We start from the raw sequence: 25000 nt of genomic DNA, 5'->3' as shown, positions 1-25000 counted from the left end.
GTTGGCTGTCGAGCTATCTAAGAAACAGGCAACAGTTTGTGCAGATAGGTGACCATAAATCTGATTTCATGAACATTACATGCGGGGTACCACAGGGGTCAATATTAGGTCCGAAATTATTCATATTATATATTAATGACATATGTAGAGTTTCGCAAGTACTGAAATTTGTTTTGTTTGCAGACGACACCAATATTTTTTGTTCCGGTGAGAATTTGCAGCGGGCTTTAGAGACAATCACAACTGAAATAAATAAACTAAAACTATGGTTTGACAAAAATAAATTATCATTAAATCTAAGCAAAACAAAGATCATGTTGTTTGGGAGAGACAAAATAGATTGTAATGTAGAATTGATAATAGACAATACTAAGATAGAAATGGTACAGGAAATTAAATTTCTTGGTGTGATTTTGGATCATAAAGTCTGCTGGAAACCTCATGTAGGATACGTACGAGCAAAACTGGCAAAGTGCTCGGCAATTCTGTGGAAAACAAAACATATTCTTGATTGCAAATCTTTGCATACTCTATATTACTCATTATTTTTGCCGTATCTGACTTACTGTGTCGAAGTCTGGGGAAACACCTACAAAACCACTCTGCAGCCGATATGTACAGTACAGAAAAGAGCAATAAGGACAATAAACAAAACAGGATACAGAGATCACACAAACTCACTATTCATAAAATCACACATGTTGAAATTTATGGATCTGGTCAAATTCAGAACAGCATAAATAATGTACAAAGCGAGAAAGAATCTATTGCCAAAAAATATACAAGGAATGTTTAGTGAGAGAGAGGGGGGATATAATCTAAGGGGAGACCTAAATTTTAAAAAAACAAAAGTTCGAACAAATATGAAAAGCATGTGCGTATCGAGCTGTGGGGTGACTTTATGGAACAGACTGGAGACAGAAATAAAACAAAGTGCAAATATAAATCTGTTTAAAAAAAGGTACAAAAAATATTTTAAACAAGTATATAGAAGAGGAAGTATGTTAGCGGAGGATGATGAGGGATAAATAGAATAGGGATGATTGTTATATTAGAACTAACTTAGTATATGGTATATATGGTATATATTTATTTATGGGGATAGTTTATATATTCATATTTACAGGGATAGGTATGTAGTAGATATTTATTTTTGTAATTATATATTTATATAGGGGCGGCACGGTGGTGTAGTGGTTAGCGCTGTCGCCTCACAGCAAGAAGGTCCTGGGTTCGAGCCCCGGGGCCGGCGAGGGCCTTTCTGTGTGGAGTTTGCATGTTCTCCCCGTGTCCGCGTGGGTTTCCTCCGGGTGCTCCGGTTTCCCCCACAGTCCAAAGACATGCAGGTTAGGTTAACTGGTGACTCTAAATTGACCGTAGGTGTGAATGTGAGTGTGAATGGTTGTCTGTGTCTATGTGTCAGCCCTGTGATGACCTGGCGACTTGTCCAGGGTGAACCCCGCCTTTCGCCCGTAGTCAGCTGGGATAGGATCCAGCTTGCCTGCGACCCTGTAGAACAGGATAAAGCGGCTACAGATAATGAGATGAGATGAGATATTTATATAGATATTTATGAAGTGTATATATGGTATGTAGTATATATTTATTTTTGTAATTATATAGATATTCATGAAGTGTATATATGGTATATATTTTTATAGGTGTATTAATGTAGTTTGGATTTCAGGGTAGTTAAAAAGGGGTGGGAAATTAAAAAAGTATTGTACTTCTTCCCACTCCTTTTTCGAACAATGTGCAGTGTTTTGTAATGGCTTAGCTCTTTATGTAATTTTATTTATATTTTGTTAATTTCTCGTTTTCTTTCTTTTGTATGTACAAATAGTTACATACATTTTTTTTATACATGTTCGAAATAAAAATAAATAAATTCATTCATTCATTCATTCATTCATTCATTATTATGATTATTACACCTTGTATTAAACATCAAATGTGTGAATCTATAAAATGGATTAAATCTACTACATCATACACATTTTAAATCTATAAGATACCATACTAATAATATTATTACACTCTGAGAAAAAGGGTACTAAAGTGTACTTTTGCTTGTTGCTGGGGTGGAACCTTATTGCTTGTATCTTTAATGTGTATCTTACACTTGGAAATGTGTGTACTGTAAAATTACCTTTAATTAACAATTATTCTCTGAAAGTGAAGTGAATATGAATAATAATTGAGATGAAGTTGAGGTTGAGGTTATTATTCACCGATATTCACTGAGCCTGAGGTAGATAACTGTTTTAGTATAAATACACAGGTGATTATTTAAAAAAAACTTTGAAAAAATGTATTTCAAACTTCAAAAGCAGGATGTAAATGTTATAACTTTGCGATGCAGACTTGTGTCACTGATCTATGCCAAGTCACATAAAATACTTTGTTTTGAAATTGATAAAATTTCAATCCCACCTTCCCTTTGAATAGTTTTAGACCAAACTTCAGAGCATCTTTAGTGCTTTTAGGAACAGCATTTTCTTTCATCATTTGTAATTCTTCCTCACTTACGGTGACGAAGCAATTGGACACCATTTTGCTAAGTCGCTTGAGGTGATTATCAAGAAATAGTTTGAATTTCTCAACCAATCAGAGCACATGATTTCCTATAATCACCTTTGTATTTATACTAAATAGAAATAATGGGCGGCATGGTGGTGTAGTGGTTCACGCTGTCGCCTCACAGCAAGAAAGTTCTGGGTTTGAGCCCAGCGGCCGGCGGGGGCCTTTCTGTGTGGAGTTTGCATGTTCTCCCCGTGTCTGTGTGGGTTTCCTCCGGGTGCTCCGGTTTCCCCCACAATTCAAAGACATGCAGTAGGTTAACATGGGGCGGCCTTGGGCTGAGGTGCCCTTGAGTGAGGTACCAAACCCCTGACTGCTCCTTGGGTGCTGTTGTGTTGCTGCCCGCTGCTCTGGGTGTGTGCGCGTGTGTTCACTGCTTCAGATGGGTTAAATGCAGAGGATGAATCTCACTGTGCTTGAAGTGTGCATGTGACAAATAAAGGTTTCTTCTTCTCCTCTCCTAATGGACATAAATAAACCTAAAGTTTTTAGATGTACACCACATGCACCTTTTCTAGGTACAAATCATGTATGCTTGGAAGTCTCACCCAAGTGACAATGAATGGTCAGAGAATGGAGTAATAATAATAATAATAATAATAATAATAATAATAGGACTCCATACATGTCAAGTTATATGATTTCCCCGTATTTTGTACGGGAAAATGCAATTTTTTGGCTAATACGGCGTGCACTGATTTTCATACGGGAAAATTTTGTTTTGTATCAGAGATTTTTTCCGTTACTCCGAGAAAATTTTCTTAGCATCCACCATTTATTTTTTCAAACACGCATGCCCAATGAAACGGAACTATTTTCGATTTATGTGGTTTTATAGTTGCACGTGGTTTTCTCAGTCATTTAAGTCCATTAGCTCGGGCTGCCCAGACTTCTGTGATGGCTGCAGAAGTCATGTTCTGCCAATTTCTTGTGGAACACAACATCCCCCCGACTGTGGCAGACCATTTTTCACAGCTAGCGAAAAAAAAAAAGATTCCTGATTCAAAGACTGCACAGGTAAGCATTTGTGGGTTTTTAAAAAAGTTTTTACTGTTTGCATGCAGGAAAGCTTCCTCCATTATCATGATAATTTAGGGAGGCGATACTGGGAGTCACCGTTTATACAACGGCAACTGTAGTTACCCAGCGATTTCTGGTTTCACTTCCCTAAGCATTTTAATTGCTGATAGACATTATATATAGACACAGATGACCAACACTTGTTACTACCATCAGTTGTCAGTAAACTGGAAAAGTATTGAATGAAGAGTAATGGTGGTAACGACCGTTGGTAACCTGTCTCTAAAATGTGTAGTCAGGGATGGAAGCAATTTAACACCATCTACATGTTTGCCGTGCTCTGATTTTCTTTTATTGACCAGGAAAATAATAGATGTATATCGGGGAAAGGTCTTGGATGTAAAAACTGCTCTGGGTGTTGCCAGGTTTCCAATGCTGAAACAACTTTTTACTGCTTTGCTGTGCCTCCCACAGAGCGATGCAGATAGCGAGAGGGCTTTTTCATTGGTTAGGAAAATTCATCCTGAGGACAGAAAAAATATGGCTGCAGACACATGAACTGCACATCTGCAAATTAAAATGAAGTGTGATGAGGAGCTACAACTGCGACCCAAGCAGTGATTTTATAGCTCGTGCCAAATCTGCACTATCTTTGTACAGCAAAGAACACTCCAAAAAGGAATAAGATTTAAATTCTTGTTATAAATTACTGGGAAGATTTTCAATTTAACTACATAATTTATTAATATTTTCACTTATCCTTGTTTACATAATATACTTGATGTGGTTCAGTCATCTTTAGTTGGATCAAACACTGCTTGTGGTGTCAACACTTTTTTCTCAAATGGAACTTTTACTAAACTTCATTTACTGTTTGACATGATTATATATAATTTATTACATGTAACCTACTATTTTAATTAACATACCTACTTAGTACTGCTGTTATATTTCAAGTAATTTTCTTTGGTGGAATGTAATATTGTAGGTGATGTCAACACTTGTCAAATAGAACTTTGTAATTTTTATGAACTATTTAATATTAATACATTTTATTTGCAAAATTTACATCAATAATTCTGGTATTACTGATACAATGTATGTTAGATTAGATTAGATTAGATTAGATTAGATTAGATTAGATTAGATTAGATTAGATTAGATTAGATTAGATTAGATTAGATAGAACTTTATTCATCCCTTTGGGAGGGTTCCCTCAGGGAAATTAAAAATTCCAGCAGCATCATTAAACAGAGAAAAGAAATACAGAAAACTTCTAGATAAATTAAGTATTTACTTATACAAATAAAAAAAAGATATGAAAAAAGTCCAACAGGAGAGGTATTGCACATTATATTGCACATTGTTCGGTATTGCTTATTGTCAGGCTAGGCTACTGCTCCTTCCCGTCCTCTGTCCTCTTGTTCCCCCTCCTCCCCCCAGAGAGGAGTTGTACAGTCTGATGGCCTGAGGGACAAAGGAGTTTTTGAGTCTGTTCGTCCTGCACTTGGGAAGGAGCATTCTGTCACTGAACAGGCTCTTCTGGTTGCTGATGACGGTGTGCAGAGGGTGACTGGCATCGTCCATGATGTTCAGTAGTTTGTCCATAGTCCTCTTCTCTGCCACCGTCACCAGAGAGTCCAGCTTCATGCCGACCACAGAGCCGGCCCGCCTGATCAGTTTGTCCAGCCTGGATGTGTCCTTCTTGGATATGCTGCCCCCCCAGCACACCACGGTGTAAAACAGGACACTGGCGACCACAGACTGATAGAACATCCACAGGAGTTTCCTGCAGATGTTAAAGGACCGCAGCCTCCTCAGGAAGTATAGCCTGCTCTGTTCCTTCCTGTACAGGTTGGTGTTGCAAGTCCAGTCCAGCTTGCTGTCCAGCCACAGCCCGAGGTACTTGTAGGAATCCACAGCCTCCACCTTGACTCCCTCGATCAGAACTTGTCGTGACCTTGGTCTGGACCTCCCAAAGTCAATGACCAGCTCCTTGGTCTTTGAGGTGTTGAGCTGCAGATGGTTCCTGTTGCACCACACAGCAAAGTCCCTCACCAGGCTCCTATACTCCTCCTCTCTGTCGTCCCTGATACACCCCACAATGGCTGTGTCACTGGTGAACTTCTGAATGTGACACAGCTCTGAGTTGTAGCAGAAGTCGGCGGTGTACAGGGTGAAGAGAAGAGGGGCCAGCACCATGCCTTGGGGTGCTCCGTTGCTGCTAAACACAGTGTCAGACGTGATGTCCTTCAGCCTGACATACTGCTGCCTGTCAGTGAGGTAGCTGGAGATCCAGGTGACCAGGCAGGGCTCCACTCGCATCCTGTTCAGTTTGTCCTGAAGCATAAGGGGCTGGATGGTGTTGAAGGCACTCGAGAAGTCCAAGAAGAGGATCGTCACTGTGCCGTTTCCCTTATCCAGATGCAAGTGGGCTTGGTGTAGCAGGTAGAGGATAGTGTCTTCCACACCAACACCTGCCCGATACGCAAACTGCAGACAGTCCTGGGCGTGTTGCACCTGGGGTCCAAGGAGGCTGAGGAAGAGCCGCTCCAACGTCTTCATCAGATGTGAAGTGAGTGGCACCGGTCGGAAGTTAAATAATTAAGTTTATTGTTCACTCATTCTCTTTAGTAGATAATTGTTTACTTGATTGTACATATAGTCCTTTTTAATTCAGTTGTTTTCTCTGGGATCTAAAATTTATTTTTATTCAGTACATGCTTATTTGATCCTTTTAACTTGATGCAGTGTGATAAATATGCTTATTACAATAGGAGTGTATAATGTGGAATAAAACAATTGGTGCTTTGGATTATATATTGGAACTTTTTCTCGTGTATAAGGGCTCATGGGTGTGTGTAAGGGAAAAGTACAGATTTTGTCAGGGCATGGGGAACTAAAGGTTGACATGAATGGGACTCTGGTGATATTTCTAAACCTGGGCCTTTATTTTTAGTGTTTCAGAGTGAACAATGTGTTTGAGTTCAGATCTAATTTAATTCACCCCACTTCTGTGAACTAATACGGATACAGATCGTGACAGAGATGGTGATATCGCGGTTTTAAAGTGAACCGATCACATCGGTGAAGTCGGGAGGGGACTTTAATCAATCTGGCAACCCTGAAGAAGAACAAAGTCGCCTCTGGCTATGAAAAACACACAGACAGAGAGAGAGAGAGAAATCACAGAGGGGGAAAAATCCAGAACGCATTCCTGAAATCTCCCAAACTTTCTTCCTTCCCGGTTTTAATGTGATCTGTGGATAAATAAATCCCGCGGGTTTGTGAGGAAGTTAATCTGCTCTCTGTTCGCTTCCTCACTTTAACTTTGATCACTTTGACTTTTCCTCTCGCGAACTTTGGCAGAAGCTAATCAGGCTAATTCAGTCAAGGCGGCGGCGGAAAAGGAGGTAACGCATTTTTCTTTTTCTTCTGTCCTTTTTAGCAGATTTTTAAATATTTATTTTGCCTTTATGTCGTAAATTTACACATAAAGACGCGTCAGCAGGAAGAGTTTGGGCGCTTAAGGCGGTGGTGAGGTAAAATTCAGACATGTCGCGCTCAGAGTGCTAACAGGCTAATCTGAGGAGATTCTGAGGAGAATTGGTGAAGCGCGCGGCGGCTAGCGATCAGTTAGCTTCAAGAATTAATATACTTTCTCGGAATTATGGATGTATTTTAAATCTGTTTGTTTGCGGTTGAGTGTATTTTAACGAACTTTATTTTTCTTTTGAACAGAAGCATGTCATCAGAAGAGGAGAGATACAAGCTGGTGGTGGTGGGTGGAGGTGGTGTGGGCAAGAGCGCCCTCACTATTCAGTTCATCCAGGTAAAAGAGTAGTACTGAGAAACACACACACACTCCGAACAGTCATCTCAGAGTCACAGCTTCACAGTCCTGGTCCTGAAGTCCACAGTGGTGTGACTGCTAACTGATCTGTTTCACAAAACATTGTGTCTAATCTGAGAGAGAGGAGTGTGAGTCTCGCCTGTAAAACACAGCGGGACATTCATTTATAGGAAAATAACAAGCACCACAAGAAGAAGAAACCTTTATTTGTCACATGCACACTTCAAGCACAGTGAAATTCATCCTCTGCATTTAACCCATCTGAAGCAGTGAACACACACACACACAGAGCAGTGGGCAGCCACACCAGAGCGCCCGGGGAGCAGTCAGGGGTTCGGTACCTCGCTCAAGGGCACCTCAGCTCAAGGCCGCCCCACGCCAACCTAACTGCACGTCTTTGGACTGTGGGGGAAACCGGAGCACCCGGAGGAAACCCACACGGACACGGGGAGAACATGCAAACTCCACACAGAAAGGCCCTCGCCGGCCGCTGGGTTCAACCCCGGAACCTTCTTGCTGTGAGGCGACCGTGCTAACGACTACACCACCGTGCCGCCCAAGTGACAAGTTATTTTCACCACCCTGCAGTTCATTATTTTTCCTTTAACAGCATGTAGGTGGTTTAGTGGTGGTGTTTTTTTCCTCTTATACCACAGCAATTTGTCAACACTTAAATTTTTTTATTTATTAAAGAACATGTCATACTTTTTTTGTTTTATCAAACTTTTTAATAAATTCTCTTTCATTATAGCAGTAATAAACAGTCATTCCCTCACTGGTCTCTATTAAAGTTAATAAGACAAAAAACATCGCAGCTTGTTCTATCGCGTTCCTGAGAAACCGTAAAGAAGTGTAAACTCCTCTGTCCTGAAGACGTCAGAAAACTTACAGTTCCAGCTTCACCTCTGACTGAGAGACAGCACTCACACTGGAGACTCCTTCCAGAAACATTTCACATCAACAATTTTTTCACACATGCCTGAGAACAAGCTGTTACTATAGAAATTATGACGTATTAATTCCAGAACGATGCATTAATTATAAATAAAGCTGTGATGTGCAGCTGCACCACAGTCAGAGCTGCTGTTAGAAGGAAGTAATCAACACTTTCTGACCAATCGGAGCCCAGAACTTGGCAGCGCTGTGGTGTAAATACCAGTAAAAGGTGTTTGTGCGGTGATGCTAGATTTTATTTTATTTTTTTTAAAAGTGAGTTTGATTGTGTCACAGTTTCACATGTGCTTCTCAGTGACATTTGTGAATCAGTGTTCATGCGGTAAAGAGATGGTGAGTGGTGATAAAGTACTGTGATAAGTGCAGTATCTCAGAAAAACATACTGTACTGTAACTTATCAAGATTCTTATCTCAACATTAATTAAATTTGTCAAATCAACATCCAGCTATAAACGGATCTGAACCCATGATGTTGAGGAACAAAGATCAGGAACCGAACTTTCAAATCATACACTTTGTGAATTTTCATTTCATTCAACACAATAAATAAAACTCAGCCCTGGTCTTTATAGTCACCCGTGTGTTCATGGACGTCTTATTAACTTTTATGGATGTTACAGCACAAGTTAGTGCAAGTTCACACTTCTTTAACACTCAAGATGTGGCCAAGCTGCTGGAATTACTGGATAGATTCAGTAGATATGATAAATATATTATGATACATGATTTAAGTAATCATAGAAACTATTTCTGAAAAAACTGTGGTGCATATTTTATAAAAACATGAGTGAGTACAGTGCTGTCTTTGATGCTCTGTTTACAGTCATAAGCACTGAACATAAGAGATTTTTAAAAAAGCATTTCTGTGTTTTTATCTTTCCTCGTCATTGTTCTATTATCCATCTGTTTATTTTTAACACTTCCAGGTTTGTAAGCGGGTTTCATGTTTATACCAATTTAGTTCTGTTTTTGACTTGTTTTAGTAATAATAATTCTGCGTAAGTGTCCAAAAAGAAAATCTGTAAAAATTCTCAAATCAGCTTTTTCCAGTCAGTTTCTAAAGGTATCACGATATTTCAGAAGAAGTGGCTTGTGATCTCATTTTATCGTGATATCAATATCATTGTATTGCGCAGTGCTAGCACAGCTGGTCATTTCAAGTTTCAAGTTTATTTGTATAGCGCTTTTAACAATAAACATTGTCGCAAAGCATTTTAATACTGTTCTCTTCAGAATCCTCAACATCAGCAAAGAACAGCCTTCTAAAATCATACACCCTCTCTCCTGTGTGGACAGGACCTTGATTGTGTGTGTGTGTGTGTGTGTGTGTGTTTGGTATAATTTTTTTTTTTTTTTGGTCATGTGTGATAGCTGAGAATGTTCTAGAAAGTGTGTTTAGTTGACATGTTCTCTCATGCCTGAGCCCTGCAGCCTGTTGGTGTGAGGGATATGACATACCAAATGGTGTAACGTCTCTGCCTCTTCTCCCCGTCACACAGTCCTACTTCGTGTCTGACTACGACCCGACTATCGAGGACTCGTACACCAAAATCTGCACCGTGGATGGGAAGGAGACCCGATTAGACAGTATGTCAGTGCTGTTCATGTTGTGTGTATGGGGGGGCTCAGCATGAACTATAACCAACACTGGAGTCACTGTTTTTGACACTTTTTAGTGACTTTTTATATAAAGGCCTTAAATACTTGTACGATCTGCAGAATGTGAAGTTTCTCCTAAGTTTAAAAATTAAAATACTGCAACAGATTCAGCAGGAACTCCTTTGGTGATGTCACAGAAAAACATTATGCAAATGAGCTGGAATGATCCCCCGTCATTGCAGGAAACCATTTTAGCTACAGAAACCTGCATGCTGAGCTAGGTGTGTAACTAAGGTGGTTGTCATGGTAACGTTGAACTACATTCTGAAAACTAAATAAATGTGTAAGCTTACATATCAAGAATCCTACTGAACTCACACTTGGGTCTGTCTAGCTATGTTCGCTAATGAATTATATAGAAATATAAGGCTTTCAGGGTTGTTGGAAGACATTTTCTAATTTGCATAATCATGCATACTTGTTATAACTTACATATTCATCAGGCTAAACATGTTTCTGTAGCTTTTTTGTTTAATTACCTTTCTATGAAGCATTTTCTCATTTAATATAGAGAGAATCAAAACATGATTTGAGTAATTTTAATAAAAAGCTACGCAAGTTTTATGTTCACTTCTTACACGTGTGTGAGGGAGAGATAAAGGTCTGTGGATAAGGTTTGCTTAATTTAGCTTGCCTTTAAAGTTTAATGCTTCTGATTGCTGACAATGTTTGTGATGCCTTGTTGTGTGTGTGTGTGTGTGTGTGTTAGTTCTGGATACAGCAGGTCAAGAAGAGTTTGGCGCGATGAGAGAGCAGTATATGCGATCAGGAGAAGGCTTCCTACTGGTGTTTGCTCTGAATGACATTGGAAGGTGTGTGTGTGAGATATTTGTGTATTTTTCTCCTGGTTTATTTCTCATAGTAAGCATGCTGTATATCAGTAGTGAGCTGTGGGTCAGTGAGCTCGGGGCGTTAGTGTTATGTAAGCCCCTGTCTGTGGTCTCAGTACTGCAGTGTGGGAAAAACCTCCTCCCCTGTGCAGCAGCTCTGATCTGTTCCCATCGATCCCTTACAGCTACAACGAGATCCAGAAGTTTCACACTCAGATCCTGCGAGTAAAAGATCGAGATGATTTCCCCATGGTCCTCGTAGGCAACAAGTCTGATCTGGAGCATCAGAGAGTGGTAAAGACTCCATCACACCGACATCACTGTAATGGAATGTGTGTTTAAACGGTGGTGAGATTTCATCAGTGGTGAGTCGAACGTCACTCAGGAGTGTGAACTGGAGCGTCCAGTCTGAGTGAACTGTGGTCTTCACGTGGAGATGCCGTTTTTTGATGCGTATACTGTAGTTGTAGGGTAGACGTGTGGAGGCTTTTCCCACAGTGTCACGGCAACTGGATGAACACACTGCTCCCAAGCCTGTGATTGGTCATTACCAACGAGGTGTGTCCAGGCCGATTCCATCCAGATATTTAATTTAACTAGCATGCTTAACCCAGCATCTTGAACCCTGTTTTGTCAGCTGCAGTACTGGAGCCCTCATTTGTGATGACCAACACAAAACTACAGCACGTCTGTGAGCCTGTAAGCTTATGATGATGGTTTCACCTTCTCACAAACCTCACTGACATTCTGTGTTAATTATGCTTAAGTTAGGGGTTAGGGTCTATAATATGGAGGTGAACAGTACTGATGCTCATTGCTCGCAGATAGTGTCTCAAATAAACATTCTCATTTGAATATTAGGCTCCCCCCCATTAGAACAGTATCAGACCAGTGAGTTCAGCTGCTCCCCAATGCTGAATGAACGTATCCCTCACCTTCTCACCCTTATTCCTGGATTTAATTCTCCATTTGCTTTGAATAAATATTATCCTGTGAATTTTAAACATGGTGGTGATCATAATTTATCATATTCTGTATACAATTTCTCTTTCATTATCCTAATGTAAATGCCAGCAGAAGAGGCCACGCCCACTGGGGGAGACATAAACACTGATCTAGGTGTTCATGTAACTGCAGGATACCACTATGTCATGTCTTTTCTAGGTTTCAAAAGAAGAGGCCATGTCTTTTGCCAAAGAGAACCGGATCCACTATATGGAGTCCTCAGCAAAGAACCGCTACAACGTGGATGAGGCTTTTCTGGAGGTGGTGCGAGCGATAAGGTACGGATAGGACTCATGATGGCAGCATTGGTTAGAGTGATGTTAAAAGGGTTGGCCCCTTGGTAAAGGAAATGTAGCTTTCTCCCATTTTAAGGTCCCAGATCTCCCCCCCCCCCCCCCCACACACACACACACAGAGTATGCATGTTCATTAGTATGAGCTCTACTTTAAATTCCTAAACAGCATTAGTGGATCTACGCACATGACACTGAAGTTATTTAATAATACAGTTTTAAAATAGATGAGTTGGAGGTTTAAATGTCTACAAACTGAATTTGGATAAGTGTGTATACGCGATATGCTAACAGTAATTCAGGATAAATTACAGGAATTTATTCTCTCTCTCTCTCAGAAAGTTCCAGGAGACAGAAAGTCCTCCTCAGCTTGTGAATCATGCTCGGAAGCCAAACAGTGGCAGGTGTCCCTGCACCATCCTCTGATCACCTTCACACATTGTCGCCATGGAGACTGAAGCCCCCCTCCCCCCTACATGTCTGGTGCCGTGTGTGTGCGCACGCATGCCTGCTTTTTGTCAGTCAGGAGTGTGTGATCTTGCTCATGATTGAGGTGTTGAAACTTTTAAATTTTTTCACCCTGCACTTTTTTACATTTAGTACATTTTAAAGTATATCTTTTTTAATTTTTTTTATGTTTTTAGGTTGAAGCATTTCGTTGTGTGTACAGCAGTGTAGCAAGCAGAGATTAACAGAACTGTACATATGTATATTGTGTGTGTGTGTGTGTGTGTGTGTGAGATATATGCATACACGCACGCCGTGCCTGATTTAAGCTGACGAGCTGCTTTATTATTTACTGTAAATAACATCAGAAGGGAAAATTAGTGTTTCTCACTCTGTTTCTCGTATGTGTGGATGATAGTAAAAAAATTAACTGCACTGATAAAAGAACAGAAATCCTGTTTACTCTAAATTCACAAATGATAGAAATGTACATGTAGCTGTTGAACTCAGTAAAGATTAAAATTCAGAGACTCCAAGCGCGAACCTCATACCTGCAGCCGCTCCAGTGTGTGTGTGTGTGTGTGTGTGTGTTCAGATGAGACGGATATGAGCGAAAACCTTCCCAAGTCTGTTCTAATGGACTTTTACATGCTGCAGTAATTCAGTATAAAGTAGTTCTGGTGACTTCCATCTCTAAATGGAGGGATTCAAACATTTACAGCTTTATTTATACAAAAACACCTCCATCTGAAGATTGTGTTTTATTTCAAATAAACCTTTAATGATGGAGTTCAGCAGCAGCTTTCTGTTCTTTGTGAGTTTGGAGTAAACTGGGTTTGTGTACTTTTCTCACTGCATAGAGGCAAGCTTTAACTCTCTCTCTCTCTCTCTCACACACAGCAGAGAGATCAGATGCCCCGAATTCCACCAAAGTAGTTCCAGGGCTGGTTCGGGGCCAGTGCTTAGTTTGGAACCGGGTTTTCTGTTTCCACTGACAAAGAACTGGCTCTGGGCCAGAAAAACCGGTTCCAGGCTAGCACCAACTTTCTGCTGGGCCAGAGGAAAGAACCGCTTACGTCAGCGGGGGGCGGAGTTGTTAAGACCAATAACAAGACCGCGAAAAGTCGCCATTTTTAAGCGACGAGAAGCAGCAGCTGTACAAACGCGAAGTCATCCATTATTATTATTGTTGCTGCTGCTGCTGCTTCTTCCGTGTTATTTTTGCTTCAATATTTGCGCCAAGGTTTATGCAAACGTAGCGGCATAACTGACGTATACAGCGACATAATGACATGTCTTCCCTTAGCACTGCGAGCGATGGAAAAGCAAACTGGTTCTCAGCTGGCTCGCAAGTTGAACGAGTTGTGAACCAACACCAGCACTGGCCCCGAACCAGCCCTGGAACTGATTTGGTGGAAAAGGGGTAACAGTGAAACACTGCAGTGAGAAAACAGTAGTGTAAAACTCTTTCTGGTGTGAGGATGTGAACAGATTTCGTTTTTCCTTTCTCGACCCTGTTAGCTCATCAGCGCCCTCACCAGGACAATCAGTTTGTAGTGTGCTAAACTGGAGGCTATAATCCTCGCTGCTTGTTCGCAGTAAACTTTACCCATCGAACACCTCATCCTGTGTTGACGTTAGCGAATGGCAGGCAGTCGTTTACTTTTAATGTTGAAGCTGCGATTTCAGTGATGTTTGATGTTTTCAGATTTTCTGCAAATTGGATATGATATAAAGACGTGACTCATTGAAACGTGTCTCGAATGATTCCTCGGACCAATCCTCTGGCTTATATACACAGTCCGACATTTCTTCAGTTCCTCCTTCAGTTCCTACCTGCAATTAGTTTCCGCTTCCTGTCTGACACACAACAATGAAAGAAAAACTTTTATGCATCGTTTCTTCTTATCCTGTCCTATGATATCTGCAGATGACAATTAAGAAAAATAACGCTGGGAAGGAAGTAGCAGAGATAGTTGGTGATCGTCTCTGGTGAGCATACGTAGCTAGTACAGTTAGCTCGCTTTGCTAATCTTATCGGAGAACAAAGTTGAGCTCGGAACACGTCACTCTCACAACTGATTTTCACGCTGATTAGTGTGTGGTGTTTAACCAGATAGCTCTGGACAGGCCCTGCCCCACCCCCAAAAAGGGACATGATTGACTTGTCATCTGCTGATGTAACTAAGGTGATAGACGAAGAAGAAAATTGTATGCATTTTTGCTTTTAGCTCAATAATCATTTTAATGCCTTTATCCCTTGTCTGGTGTGTGTGTTAATTTTATGCCCCTTTTTTACTTAAAGCAGAGGAGTATTAATGCTAATTAGGTATTTACACCAAGTGAGTATTTAAATCTAAAACCGAGCTGACGATAAAATCGTCAGTGTTTCCTCCAAATTAAAACTTGTTTTGAGCCAAACTGAAATATTTTAAACTCCTCACACCCTTCATTGTGTTTGTGAACATGACTGATGATCACGGTGGCTTAATGGAAAAAACAGAGGAGAGGGATGAGACAAAGCAGTAGTGATTTAGTGAGTGGCTCCAGTGACTATATGGTTTTAATATAAATGTTAACCAAAGAACATGCAATTAAACGATTAACTGTTTGCACACCTTTTGTTAAGCAAGAGTAGTTTGACACTAAAACTGTTTTTATGCATTTTTGTACTGTAACAGAGGGTGTGTGTGTGTGTAGGTACTCTGAATGAATTTGCAGAAGCCTTTGCTGTTTGTTTGATGCGCTTTTAAGAGAACCTCTGCCTGCTGCTGCACTGCTCTATTCCCACCAGAGGTCGCTGTACACACTTCCACCACAGATGCACCTTCACATAGGGATCAGACTTAACATCCAGCAGCAAATTCAGTTTGAAGCTCCGAGGTGTGTGTGTGTGTGTGTGTGTGAGAGAGAGATGGGAAATGATATAATGTTGCGTACAGCGCGGGTCTCATTATTCAGTCGTTTTAAATCAAGCTCTTTATCAGTGGCTTCCATTATAGAAAACAATCACATTTTATTTTATACTGAAATCAGTTTTAAAAAAAAAACTTTTGTACACAATTAAAGTAGTATTTACGTAAAAACTGTGACGTCTGTCTGTGTGTGGTGTTTATGAAAAAGCAGCTGAATGTACTCACTGAGGGCCGGTGGGGATCATAGACTTGTACAATCTCCTCTTTTAAAAGTTGCATCTTGAAGTTATTTAAAATCTATAATTCTGTTTAAAATCAATCAAATAACACAATTGAAACTCGCTCTTGAAAAACGAAAGGGTACTGAACTGTACCGTTCTGCCTCGCTGGGGTGGGACCTTCAGCCATGTAAAACCTAAAAATCAAAATCAGTGTTTTGAAGGGTTTTTGTTCTCGTCCCTTCCTGCTCCAGGCTCGACTGAGGAAATATTCATTTTATAGTTCATATGTTCTGCAGACTGCTAGTTTGAATCCTGATGAGACTACAGTCACCCAGAAGAGCAAAACTGGCCTCTGAGGGGCGACGTACTCTCTCTTCTCTGTCACAGCGGGGTCTGAAATCATCGGCGTCTGTGAGCTCATGTATACAGAAGTGGGTGGGTAGCGCTTTCCACAGAGTGGCTTTCACCTCGCGTTGCCCGAGCAGCGGTTCGAAAAGATGTGGCCATCTGGAGTCACGTGCCTCAGCACATGATGGCCTTTGCCCTCCCTGGCTGCTGTCTGTGGTGTGATTTTTTTTTTGGGGGGGGGGATGGCATGTAGTGTGTTTTTAAATAAATAATTATAATCCATTTATGGACCTGAAATCTTTATTGGAAGTTACTCTATATCCACATATCCTGATTAAACATATTAAAGGGTACAAATACGCAAGTAATTTGTAAATTCTCAGTGTTTTGAGGTACAAAGCAAAATCCAGGATGCAATTAAAAGCGATAGCAAACAAAACATATGCATTTGGAGTCAAATTAAAACGATTAAGAGGGTATTAATATGGCATGGTGAATGATTTTAATAAACATTAAATATCTCTAAAGATTATTATCACCTATTTACCTACAAACGAACAAAAAGAAAAAAACTGCAGTCATATGAAAGGGTTGGATTTGACTCGAGTCTCTCAGTGGCTCCACAGCTGAGTGGCTTTTCACTGCACTGACCAATCAACCCTGCGCTCCTTCTCTTTCATCTGAGACTAATTTCCTATTGGCCAGCAAACTGTTCCTCTCAACCAATGAGAGCAGAATACCATGAGAGGCGACCAATCAGAAACGCACCATGAACCCGACGCTGACTTTAGCCTAGTGACAGACAGAGAGAGAGAGATGTTCAGTGTGGCGCTTCATCCTGGTTTCAGTGGACTCAAAATTAACATTTCACTGGACGTTTTTTTAGTTCAGGAGTTAAAATCAGTGATGTTAAAAGTTAATCTCATCCTGGATGATTTGTATCACATTTTTTATTGATTAAATTCACCTTTCAAAAAACAAAAACCTGATTTGGGGGCGTGGCTTCGTATAACCTCAGTTGTGATGTTACTCAAACTCTGGCTTTGGAGCAATCAGTTCTGATATACAAATGATCAGTGCTCATGTTACATTAGTCAGAAATCAAACACTTGGGGTCGTGACCATCTCATCTCATTATCTGTAGCCGCTTTATCCTGTTGTACAGGGTCGCAGGCGAGCTGGAGCCTATCCCAGCTGACTACGGGCGAAAGGCGGGGTTCACCCTGGACAAGTCGCCAGGTCATCACAGGGCTGACACATAGACACAGACAACCATTCACACTCTCATTCACACCTACGCTCAATTTAGAGTCACCAGTTAACCTAACCTGCATGTCTTTGGACTGTGGGGGAAACCGGAGCACCCGGAGGAAACCCACGCGGACACGGGGAGAACATGCAAACTCCACACAGAAAGGCCCTCGCTGGCCCCGGGGCTCGAACCCAGGACCTTCTTGCTGTGAGGCGACAGTGATAACCACTACACCACCGTGCCACCCCAGGCGTCGTGCCGTTATCGGAAAATAATCAATAACAAGGTCGAGATGAACTAGTCGGTTTTTATCCACTTATAGTTACAGTTCAGATTGTAGTCCGTCTGTGAAACACGTGTGGGGGGAAAAATCACAGCTTGTTCCATCATGTAAACTCCTCTGGAGATGTCGAGCTGATTTCTGTTTAAATAATAAAGACTGTTCTCAGGTATTTGAAGTTCAGGATTAAAGTGTGTTTGTAACTATTCCTGATGTTAAAGTCTACCGGTGTGTCCATGACCGTACAGTACCTTCTTAGCTTCCTAAAAACGTTGTGTGGTTCTATACAGAACCCTTCAGAGGGCAGAACGAATCCCTGAGGAGTCTCTCACTCTCCTTTCCCGGATTATGGAACCCTGAGTGAGGAAGCAGATGAGCGGTGAGAACACTGATTGAATGTAGGTGTTCCTCAGGTGGGTGGGTGTGTTGAAAGAACCCGAGGAACTCCTCTGAGTGCTATGTGGTTAAACAGGTCCTGCTGCTTTCCCTTTGTCCAGGTGAACGCAGAGAAAATCACACCGTTTCCCTGATAAACGGCTCGGAATGTGGCCCGTTTATGACTCGGTTCTCTGAATCTGCTCTAATTTGCTTCTGGATGATAAAAATCACAGGTTTAGCAGAGACACGGAGATTCTGCAGACGGGTCACACACTGCGTTTCGGTTTCAGCTCGCAGGTGAGCACCAGGTAACAAACGCTCAATTATTCATCCATTAATCTTTCATTAGTGTTCACCTCCAATTTATCCGGTAGGTAGAACTAACGTTTCAGTTTTTCACTTTCTAACCAACAGGTCTGTATAAAAGCAGGTATTATTATTATTATTATTATTATTATTATTTCCGGCTAAATATGTGGATTTTGTTGTACTGTTCTATGATATTTATTTATTTATTTATTTATTTTCAGCGTGATTTTTTTTACAATTGGAATAAATTTACACCTGGTGTCGGTTCCTTTCGAGATGTAGACCTAAAGCCACGCCCCTCTGCTAATAAACCAGGAAACGGTCTGTGTCTGTTTATATTACAGTCCTGAGCAAAAGTCTGAGGCACATGTAAACAAACGTTGGAGACAAAAAATGGCTTAAAAATAATGAAATGTTTCAACATTAAAATATCTATCTATCTATCTATCTATCTATCTATCTATCTATCTATCTATCTATCTATCTATCTATCTATAAACAGTAATCAGTGAGCCATAATAAATGAAACAAAGTCAGTATTTGGTGTGAGACGACCCTTGGGTTTAAAAAAAAAATCTCCGTCTCGGGTCCAGTGAGGTCAGTTTTATGTGGAAATGATCTGTAGGTTTTCCTGAGCATCTTACAGAACCAGCCCCAGTTCTTCTGGACACTTTGACTGTCACACTCACTTCTTCATTTTACACCAAAACCCAGCAGCCTTCATTATGCTTTCTTTTTTCATCTGAAAAGTGCTCTCTTATGGAATATACTGCTCAGATACAAACTTTTGTGTGTGTGTGTGTGTGTGTGTGTGTGTGTAACATTTCATTTTGTGCTGGAAAAAAACATTTGGACTCTAAAATGTTTTTATACTGACTTGATAATGTAGAAGTCATAAATCGATAAAGTCTGTCTGGAAAAAGGGCGCCAATACTTTTGCACAGTACTGTATATTTCAGTTTCCTGGTTAAAAAGGAAATTATCTTATCACCTGTAGCACTTTTCCTTACATGTGAATATGTATGTAAACTAATGTTACACCTCCTGTCAGTAAGATTAACTTTTTTCTTTTAATGTGATAAACATCTTAAGAATCTCAATGTCTGACACTGGAGGTCAGAAGTTTACAGACGCTCATCATGGACATGACTGTAATGGTACTTTTGGCCTTTCAGTGACTTTTCTCTGATCTGTTCTTTTTCTGTTATTGTACATCATATATCTTTAATTAGAAAAACAATCAAACAAGAATTTCATGCACAAGTTGATTTATTTTGAGTTTTCTGAAATCAACACAGAGTCAAACATTTACACACACCCTCTTAGATTATTTATTCAGTGGAGCTGAAAGTCCAAAAAGTCTCTTAACTCTCCAAGGCCTCTTAACTTCCTGTTAGTGATGATGATTGACTCAAGATGGAAGCTTCTCTGTTCACAACATAAAAAGGGATTGATTAACACACAGTACAATGGGAAAGTCCCAGGAGCTCAGTGCAGACCTGAGAAAGAGGATCATAGATTTACACTCAGGAATGTCTCCTGGAGTCGTTTCTCAACAACTGCAGATTCCAACATCATTTCAAGCAACTGCATGTAGAGTAAGTACAAGGTTATTGGGAGGTGGAGCCAGTTTGCTGGAAGAAGATCCAAACTGACCCCTCACCTGAGAGGAAATTGGTTCAGATGGTCAGGAACAGCCCAGGAACCACCAAGGCACAGACCTGCCATGAACTGGAAGCTGCTGGAACACTGACTACAGTCAGGTGAGTTTTACAGCACCATGGACTGAGAGGTTGCTGCCCAAGAAAGAAGCTCCTGCTCCAGAATCCACACCTTCAAGTTTGAATAAAGTTTGCAGCTGAACACATGGACAAAGAAAAAGCCTTCTGGAGGAAAGTTTTGTGGTCAGATGAGGCAAAGATTGAGTTGTTTGACCACAATGACCAGAGGTACAGAGGAACACTGTACCAACTGTAAAGCATGGTGGTGGTAGCATCACGTTCTGGGGCTGTTTTACTGCCAGTGGAAAAGATGCATTGAACAAAGTGGATGGAATCATGAAAAACTTCTGAATTCTTCAGCAGAACCTCAAACCATCAGAAACTTGGACCCAGTTGTGTGTTCCAACAGGGCAATGACCCCAAACACACATCAGAGCTGGTTGTGGAGGATAAAGCAGGAGAACATTCAGCTTAAACAAGTCCTGACCTCAATCCTGTCGAAAATATGTGCACTGTGTTTAAAAGTCGGGTCTGTTCCAGAAAAAAAACACATTTAATTAAACTCCACCAATTCTGCCAAGAAGAGAGGACAAATATCCAACCAGAACTCTGACAGAAGCTCGTTGATGGTGAACAAAATCATCTGCTGAAGGTAAAACTCACTCAGGGAGATTTAACCAAATATTAAGTGGCTGTCTGTATCATTTCGACCCTGTGTTGATTGATGTAATCATTCTGCTACAGTAAAAGAACAGAGCAGAGAATCACTGAAAGACCAAAATTACAATCACATTCATGTCCCTGTGTGCGTAAAAGTCTGAGTCTGACTGTAAACTGAATGTGAGATTGTTATTTTGGATGAAGAATAAAAATGGCAGAAGTCTCCCAGTTCACTTGAATTTACACTTTCTGTATGTTATCTTTTATTCTGCAACAAGACAGCAATTCAAACCTGAATGAAATAATTCAGAAAATAATCATTAAACTTATCATTTAAACAGAAACTAACAGCTCGCAAACTAATCATCTTATCCATACACACACACTTTAATTGATTTTGTAAGGTGTGAACCCAACAGCCTTGTTTTATTATTATTATTATTATTATTATTATTATTATTATTATTATTATTATTATACTGTTCAATTAAGTAATACAATTATCTGATAAATGCAATGCAATAAAAATATAAGTAAAAAATAAGTGTAAGGAAATAAATGTGAATGAAGAATAACATTTAATGGATCCAAAACTAGAAAATAATAATTAAATAAGAAAAACAAAACATAAATACCAAAACTGCCCTTTCAGTTAAACACCAAATTCAAAAGATATATTTTCAAATCCTTTTGACTGGCTGGAGTTCTGTCCATTTCAATGATTTTATTTCTAATCCCAGAAATTCTGCTGCTTTTCTTCTCAGACTGGAGAAAGGGTTCAGAATCGGATGATCGTGAAGGAGGCAGTGTTTGAAACATCTGTTATCTGGAACATTTAAACACATTTTCCTCAGCTGTTTGTTTGTTTGTTTGTTTGTTTGTTTGTTTGTTTGTTTGTGGTTGGATTTAAACCTGGTGTTCACGCCTTCCCCTCCACATGCCCTCTGTATCTGCAGACAGGACATGTATTCAGTTTGGATGCGGTGCGTAACCGATAAAATGGTGGGATTTACACAACTGTGTTTTGGCCTGATGTGTGTGTTTCACATGACATTAGTGCGATGTGTCAACAACGACAGGAACGGTGAGTAAGCTGTAAACAAGATCAGACATATGGAGTGTTCAGGAATCTGCTCCTGTGTGTGTATTTTTAGCATCTCTCTCTTTGTTGCTCCAGTGTTTCTCCCCAAGACATCAGCGGACTCGTTCCTGTCGCGCTCTCTGCTCTACAACAGCTGGGACTTTGAGTTGGTCACTGCTGGGGATCTGGAGCGAGAGTGTAAGGAGGAGATCTGCTCTTACGAAGAGGCCCGAGAGGTGTTCGAGAACGACCAATTGACGGTGAGAGACAAGAAGAGAGACTGTGTGTGTGTATGAAAATATTTCACATAGTTTCACTCTAATGGATCTAAAATTCTCTGTGATTTGTTTATAGGATCGTTTTTGGAAAGAGTATGTCAACAGTCAAAGTAAGATAATTCATTTATTTTTCATAAATGTTCTGTTCCTCACATCACTGTTTCCTAAATTGGACTCCTGGAGTGTTTTCTCTTCATGTACGGAAACTTTTGGCCCCTGAAACTCAAACTGAGATGGAAATATTTTATTCAGTACCAAATGTTCCTGTTGAAATGGGTTTTGGTACCTGCTTAAGATGAGTACCAGCAAGTGCTGTTGGTACTAAGGGGTGGGGCTAGTAGCACTGCTCATTGCTGATTGGTTGCATAAACATTCAGTATTATCATAAAAACTCAATAAAACCAGAATAATCTGCTTTGTCTGTGTGGTCAGGAAGAACATGGTGCTGATTTATTTCTCAAAAATAAAAAACAAAACTGTCGCAGCACAAACAGAAGTGCATCATTTTTTCATTTCTACAAAGGTTTTTGTTTACAGGGAATTAAATATAGATAATGTTATTTTCAAGTTGTATTTTGTCAGCAGTTTTTTTTTTTTAACATTCTGATCAGTTTGGTCACAGTGAAGATCATCTTTTCATCTTATCTCTTTTGGACCAGGTTTTTATCTGTGATTTATTTCAATATTGAACGTGTGTGTGTGTGTGTGTGTGTGTGAGAGAGAGAGAGAGATTAAGATGTGATCATGTTGAACCGTTGCTTTGTTCAGACAGCATTCCCCGTGTAGACGTGGCCGGGCTGGTGGCTGGAGTCTTAGGCGTTGTGGTGTTGGTCATCATCGTGCTGGTGCTCAGCTGCTACTTCTACAGGAAAAAGAGCAAAACTGTGAGGCGAGGGGGCAGGTGTGTGTGTGTGTGTGTGTGTGTGTGTGTGAGAGAGAGATAATCAGTCACTGTCTTCAGAATGTGTGTCATGGTGTCCCCTTCCTCCCTCACTGAAGTGTCCCAGTGAGACTGGCAGCAGATGGAAGTCCAGGGCTGGAGACGGTGCCTCTGTCCACCATCCCAGCTCCGGGTTTACCCAGCTACAGCGAGGCCTTGAACCGCAGCGGGCAGCATGATGCACCTCCACCTCCGTACTCAGGGTAACTGTGTGTGTGTGTGTGTGTGTGTGTGTGTGTGTGTGAGAACCAACGTGATGATGTCACCTGTTAAAATAATCAAATAAATAAAATAGAATTAAGTTAAAATGTCACACATTTATGAGGAAAATCTAAATGTGTGTTTTGACAGTCACAGCTCCTGGATTAGTGTTTGTAGTGAACATGCTGCCCAATGAGAACAGGTCACACATTTCACGCACAGTCTTGTGAGGATACTGTAACAATGTGAAGTAATAATAATAATAATATTATTATTATTATTATTATTATTTTATTATTAGATTATTATTTTATTATTATTAATAATCAGTATTACACCTCAGTGAAGCAGTAAAGACACTGCAGAAATTTTTATTTCATGTTTTTATTTTTTTTCTTGTTGTATTTAAACTCCTTCAGTCTGAGCTTCTGTCAGTAATTTCACTGCACAGTCCACTGAACAAACAGAACACACACACACACACACACACACACACACACACACACACACACACAATGTGAAAAATGTCCACAGACAGCACCGGAACTGACCCTGTTGTGTGTGTCTGTTTTTTTTTTTTAATTCTTGTCGTTTTCTCAGAGTGGAACCCAGTGCACCTGCAGAACCTCAGCCTGAGGACTGAGAGGATGAAAAGAGCAGGTTGGGTTCTCGAGCAGCAGGATGGTTCTGGGTCCAGGTCTGGATGCTATGGGAGGAGCAGCGGTGCAGTGATGCTGTCAACACAAGAGTGTTGGATTTTTTTAAAAATTAAGTTTAATATTTCACTCTCACTCTAAAGTGGAGCTCGTGTCTGAGCTGGATGAGATTTTGGCTTTATTCCTTTTTTAATAAATAAATATATAAATAAATGTTTTGCTGCTTAATATGTACTTTTTATTGAATTCTCATGAGTGATGATTAGAAAAGAAGGAACATAATGAAGGGTTTGGTAATGAAATCTCACACACACACACACACACACACACACACACACACACACACACACCTCTGGGATGTAAGGTTTAGGAAGAGGACTGAACTGAAGGAAGCAGTGAGGTGTGAAGCTGAGTATCATCATTGGTGCACAGTAGAAGAGTGTGAGAGCTCCAGTGTCTGTTCTCAGCCTCACAGCAAACACTGCCTGTGTGTGTGTGCGCGTGTGTGTGTGTGTGTGTGTGTCTAAGCATCTACTTGGTTTTTATATCCTTTTTTTTGAACACAGAAACCTGCGGTGTGTTTATTGTGTGTGTGTGTGTGTGTGTGTGTGTGTGTGTGTGTGTGTAATCCAGGAGCTGAAAGGTTTGGTGTGGTGATTGAGGCTGAGGTGAAGCATCGCGTTAATTAGCTGCATTAATAATTGTGTCAGTGGGAGGTCCTTACAAGGATAGTAACACAAACGTGTGTGTGTGTGTGTGTGTGTGTGTGTGTGTGTAAGAGACAGAGAAGAGGGAGAGCGCGTGTGAGAAGCAGCCAGTTCAGTCTGCTCTCAGAAATGGCGTCTTTAGGAGCCAAATCCCTGAAAGAAATCTATTTTTAAACAGAACATTGCATTGTTGAGTTTGTTTGAATCCTGATCTGCAGCAGCTCGCTGTGCACGCGCATCACCTGCCTCATGCTGTTCAGGGGGAGAGAGAGAGAGAGAGGAGAGAGAGGGGGAGAGAGAGGGAGACAGAGAGAGAGGAAGAGAGAAGGAGACAGGGGGAGAGGGAGAGAGAGAGGGGGAGAGAGAGACAGAGGAGAGAGTGAGAGGGAGAGAGAGGGGGGGGAGAGAGAG

At 40.6% G+C, this 25000-nt stretch overlaps 2 protein-coding genes across 5 annotated transcripts; both read left to right on the top strand.

Annotated features, from left to right (window-relative positions):
- Positions 1 to 6752: 6752 nt before the first annotated feature.
- rras (RAS related) lies at positions 6753 to 15729 on the top strand. The gene is made up of 7 exons (XM_060902336.1): positions 6753 to 7013; positions 7342 to 7432; positions 9908 to 9995; positions 10777 to 10879; positions 11083 to 11191; positions 12062 to 12180; positions 12534 to 15729. Exons 2-7 carry the CDS (start codon positions 7346 to 7348, stop codon positions 12619 to 12621), a joined length of 594 nt encoding a protein of 197 aa, XP_060758319.1. The 5' UTR covers positions 6753 to 7013; positions 7342 to 7345; the 3' UTR covers positions 12622 to 15729.
- Positions 15730 to 18121: 2392 nt separating this feature from the next.
- On the top strand, positions 18122 to 24110 carry prrg2 (proline rich Gla (G-carboxyglutamic acid) 2). 4 transcript variants are annotated; one of them, XM_060902332.1, is made up of 7 exons: positions 18122 to 18333; positions 21683 to 21810; positions 21904 to 22067; positions 22162 to 22195; positions 22854 to 22986; positions 23085 to 23228; positions 23827 to 24110. In XM_060902332.1, the coding sequence occupies exons 1-7, from the start codon at positions 18215 to 18217 to the stop codon at positions 23867 to 23869; spliced, it is 765 nt and encodes a 254-aa protein (XP_060758315.1). In that variant the 5' UTR covers positions 18122 to 18214; the 3' UTR covers positions 23870 to 24110. The 4 variants fall into 4 exon arrangements, with proteins under 4 accessions (XP_060758315.1, XP_060758317.1, XP_060758318.1 ...); XM_060902334.1 differs by having other exon boundaries at positions 18124 to 18333; positions 21491 to 21810; XM_060902335.1 differs by having other exon boundaries at positions 18124 to 18344.
- The last annotated feature ends 890 nt before the right edge of the window (positions 24111 to 25000 follow it).

Source organism: Neoarius graeffei, chromosome 20 (assembly GCF_027579695.1).
Source record: "Neoarius graeffei isolate fNeoGra1 chromosome 20, fNeoGra1.pri, whole genome shotgun sequence".
NCBI lineage: Eukaryota > Metazoa > Chordata > Actinopteri > Siluriformes > Ariidae > Neoarius > Neoarius graeffei.
The sequence above is the reverse complement of the archived record's forward strand: the minus strand, read 5'-3'. Positions and strand labels throughout refer to the sequence as shown.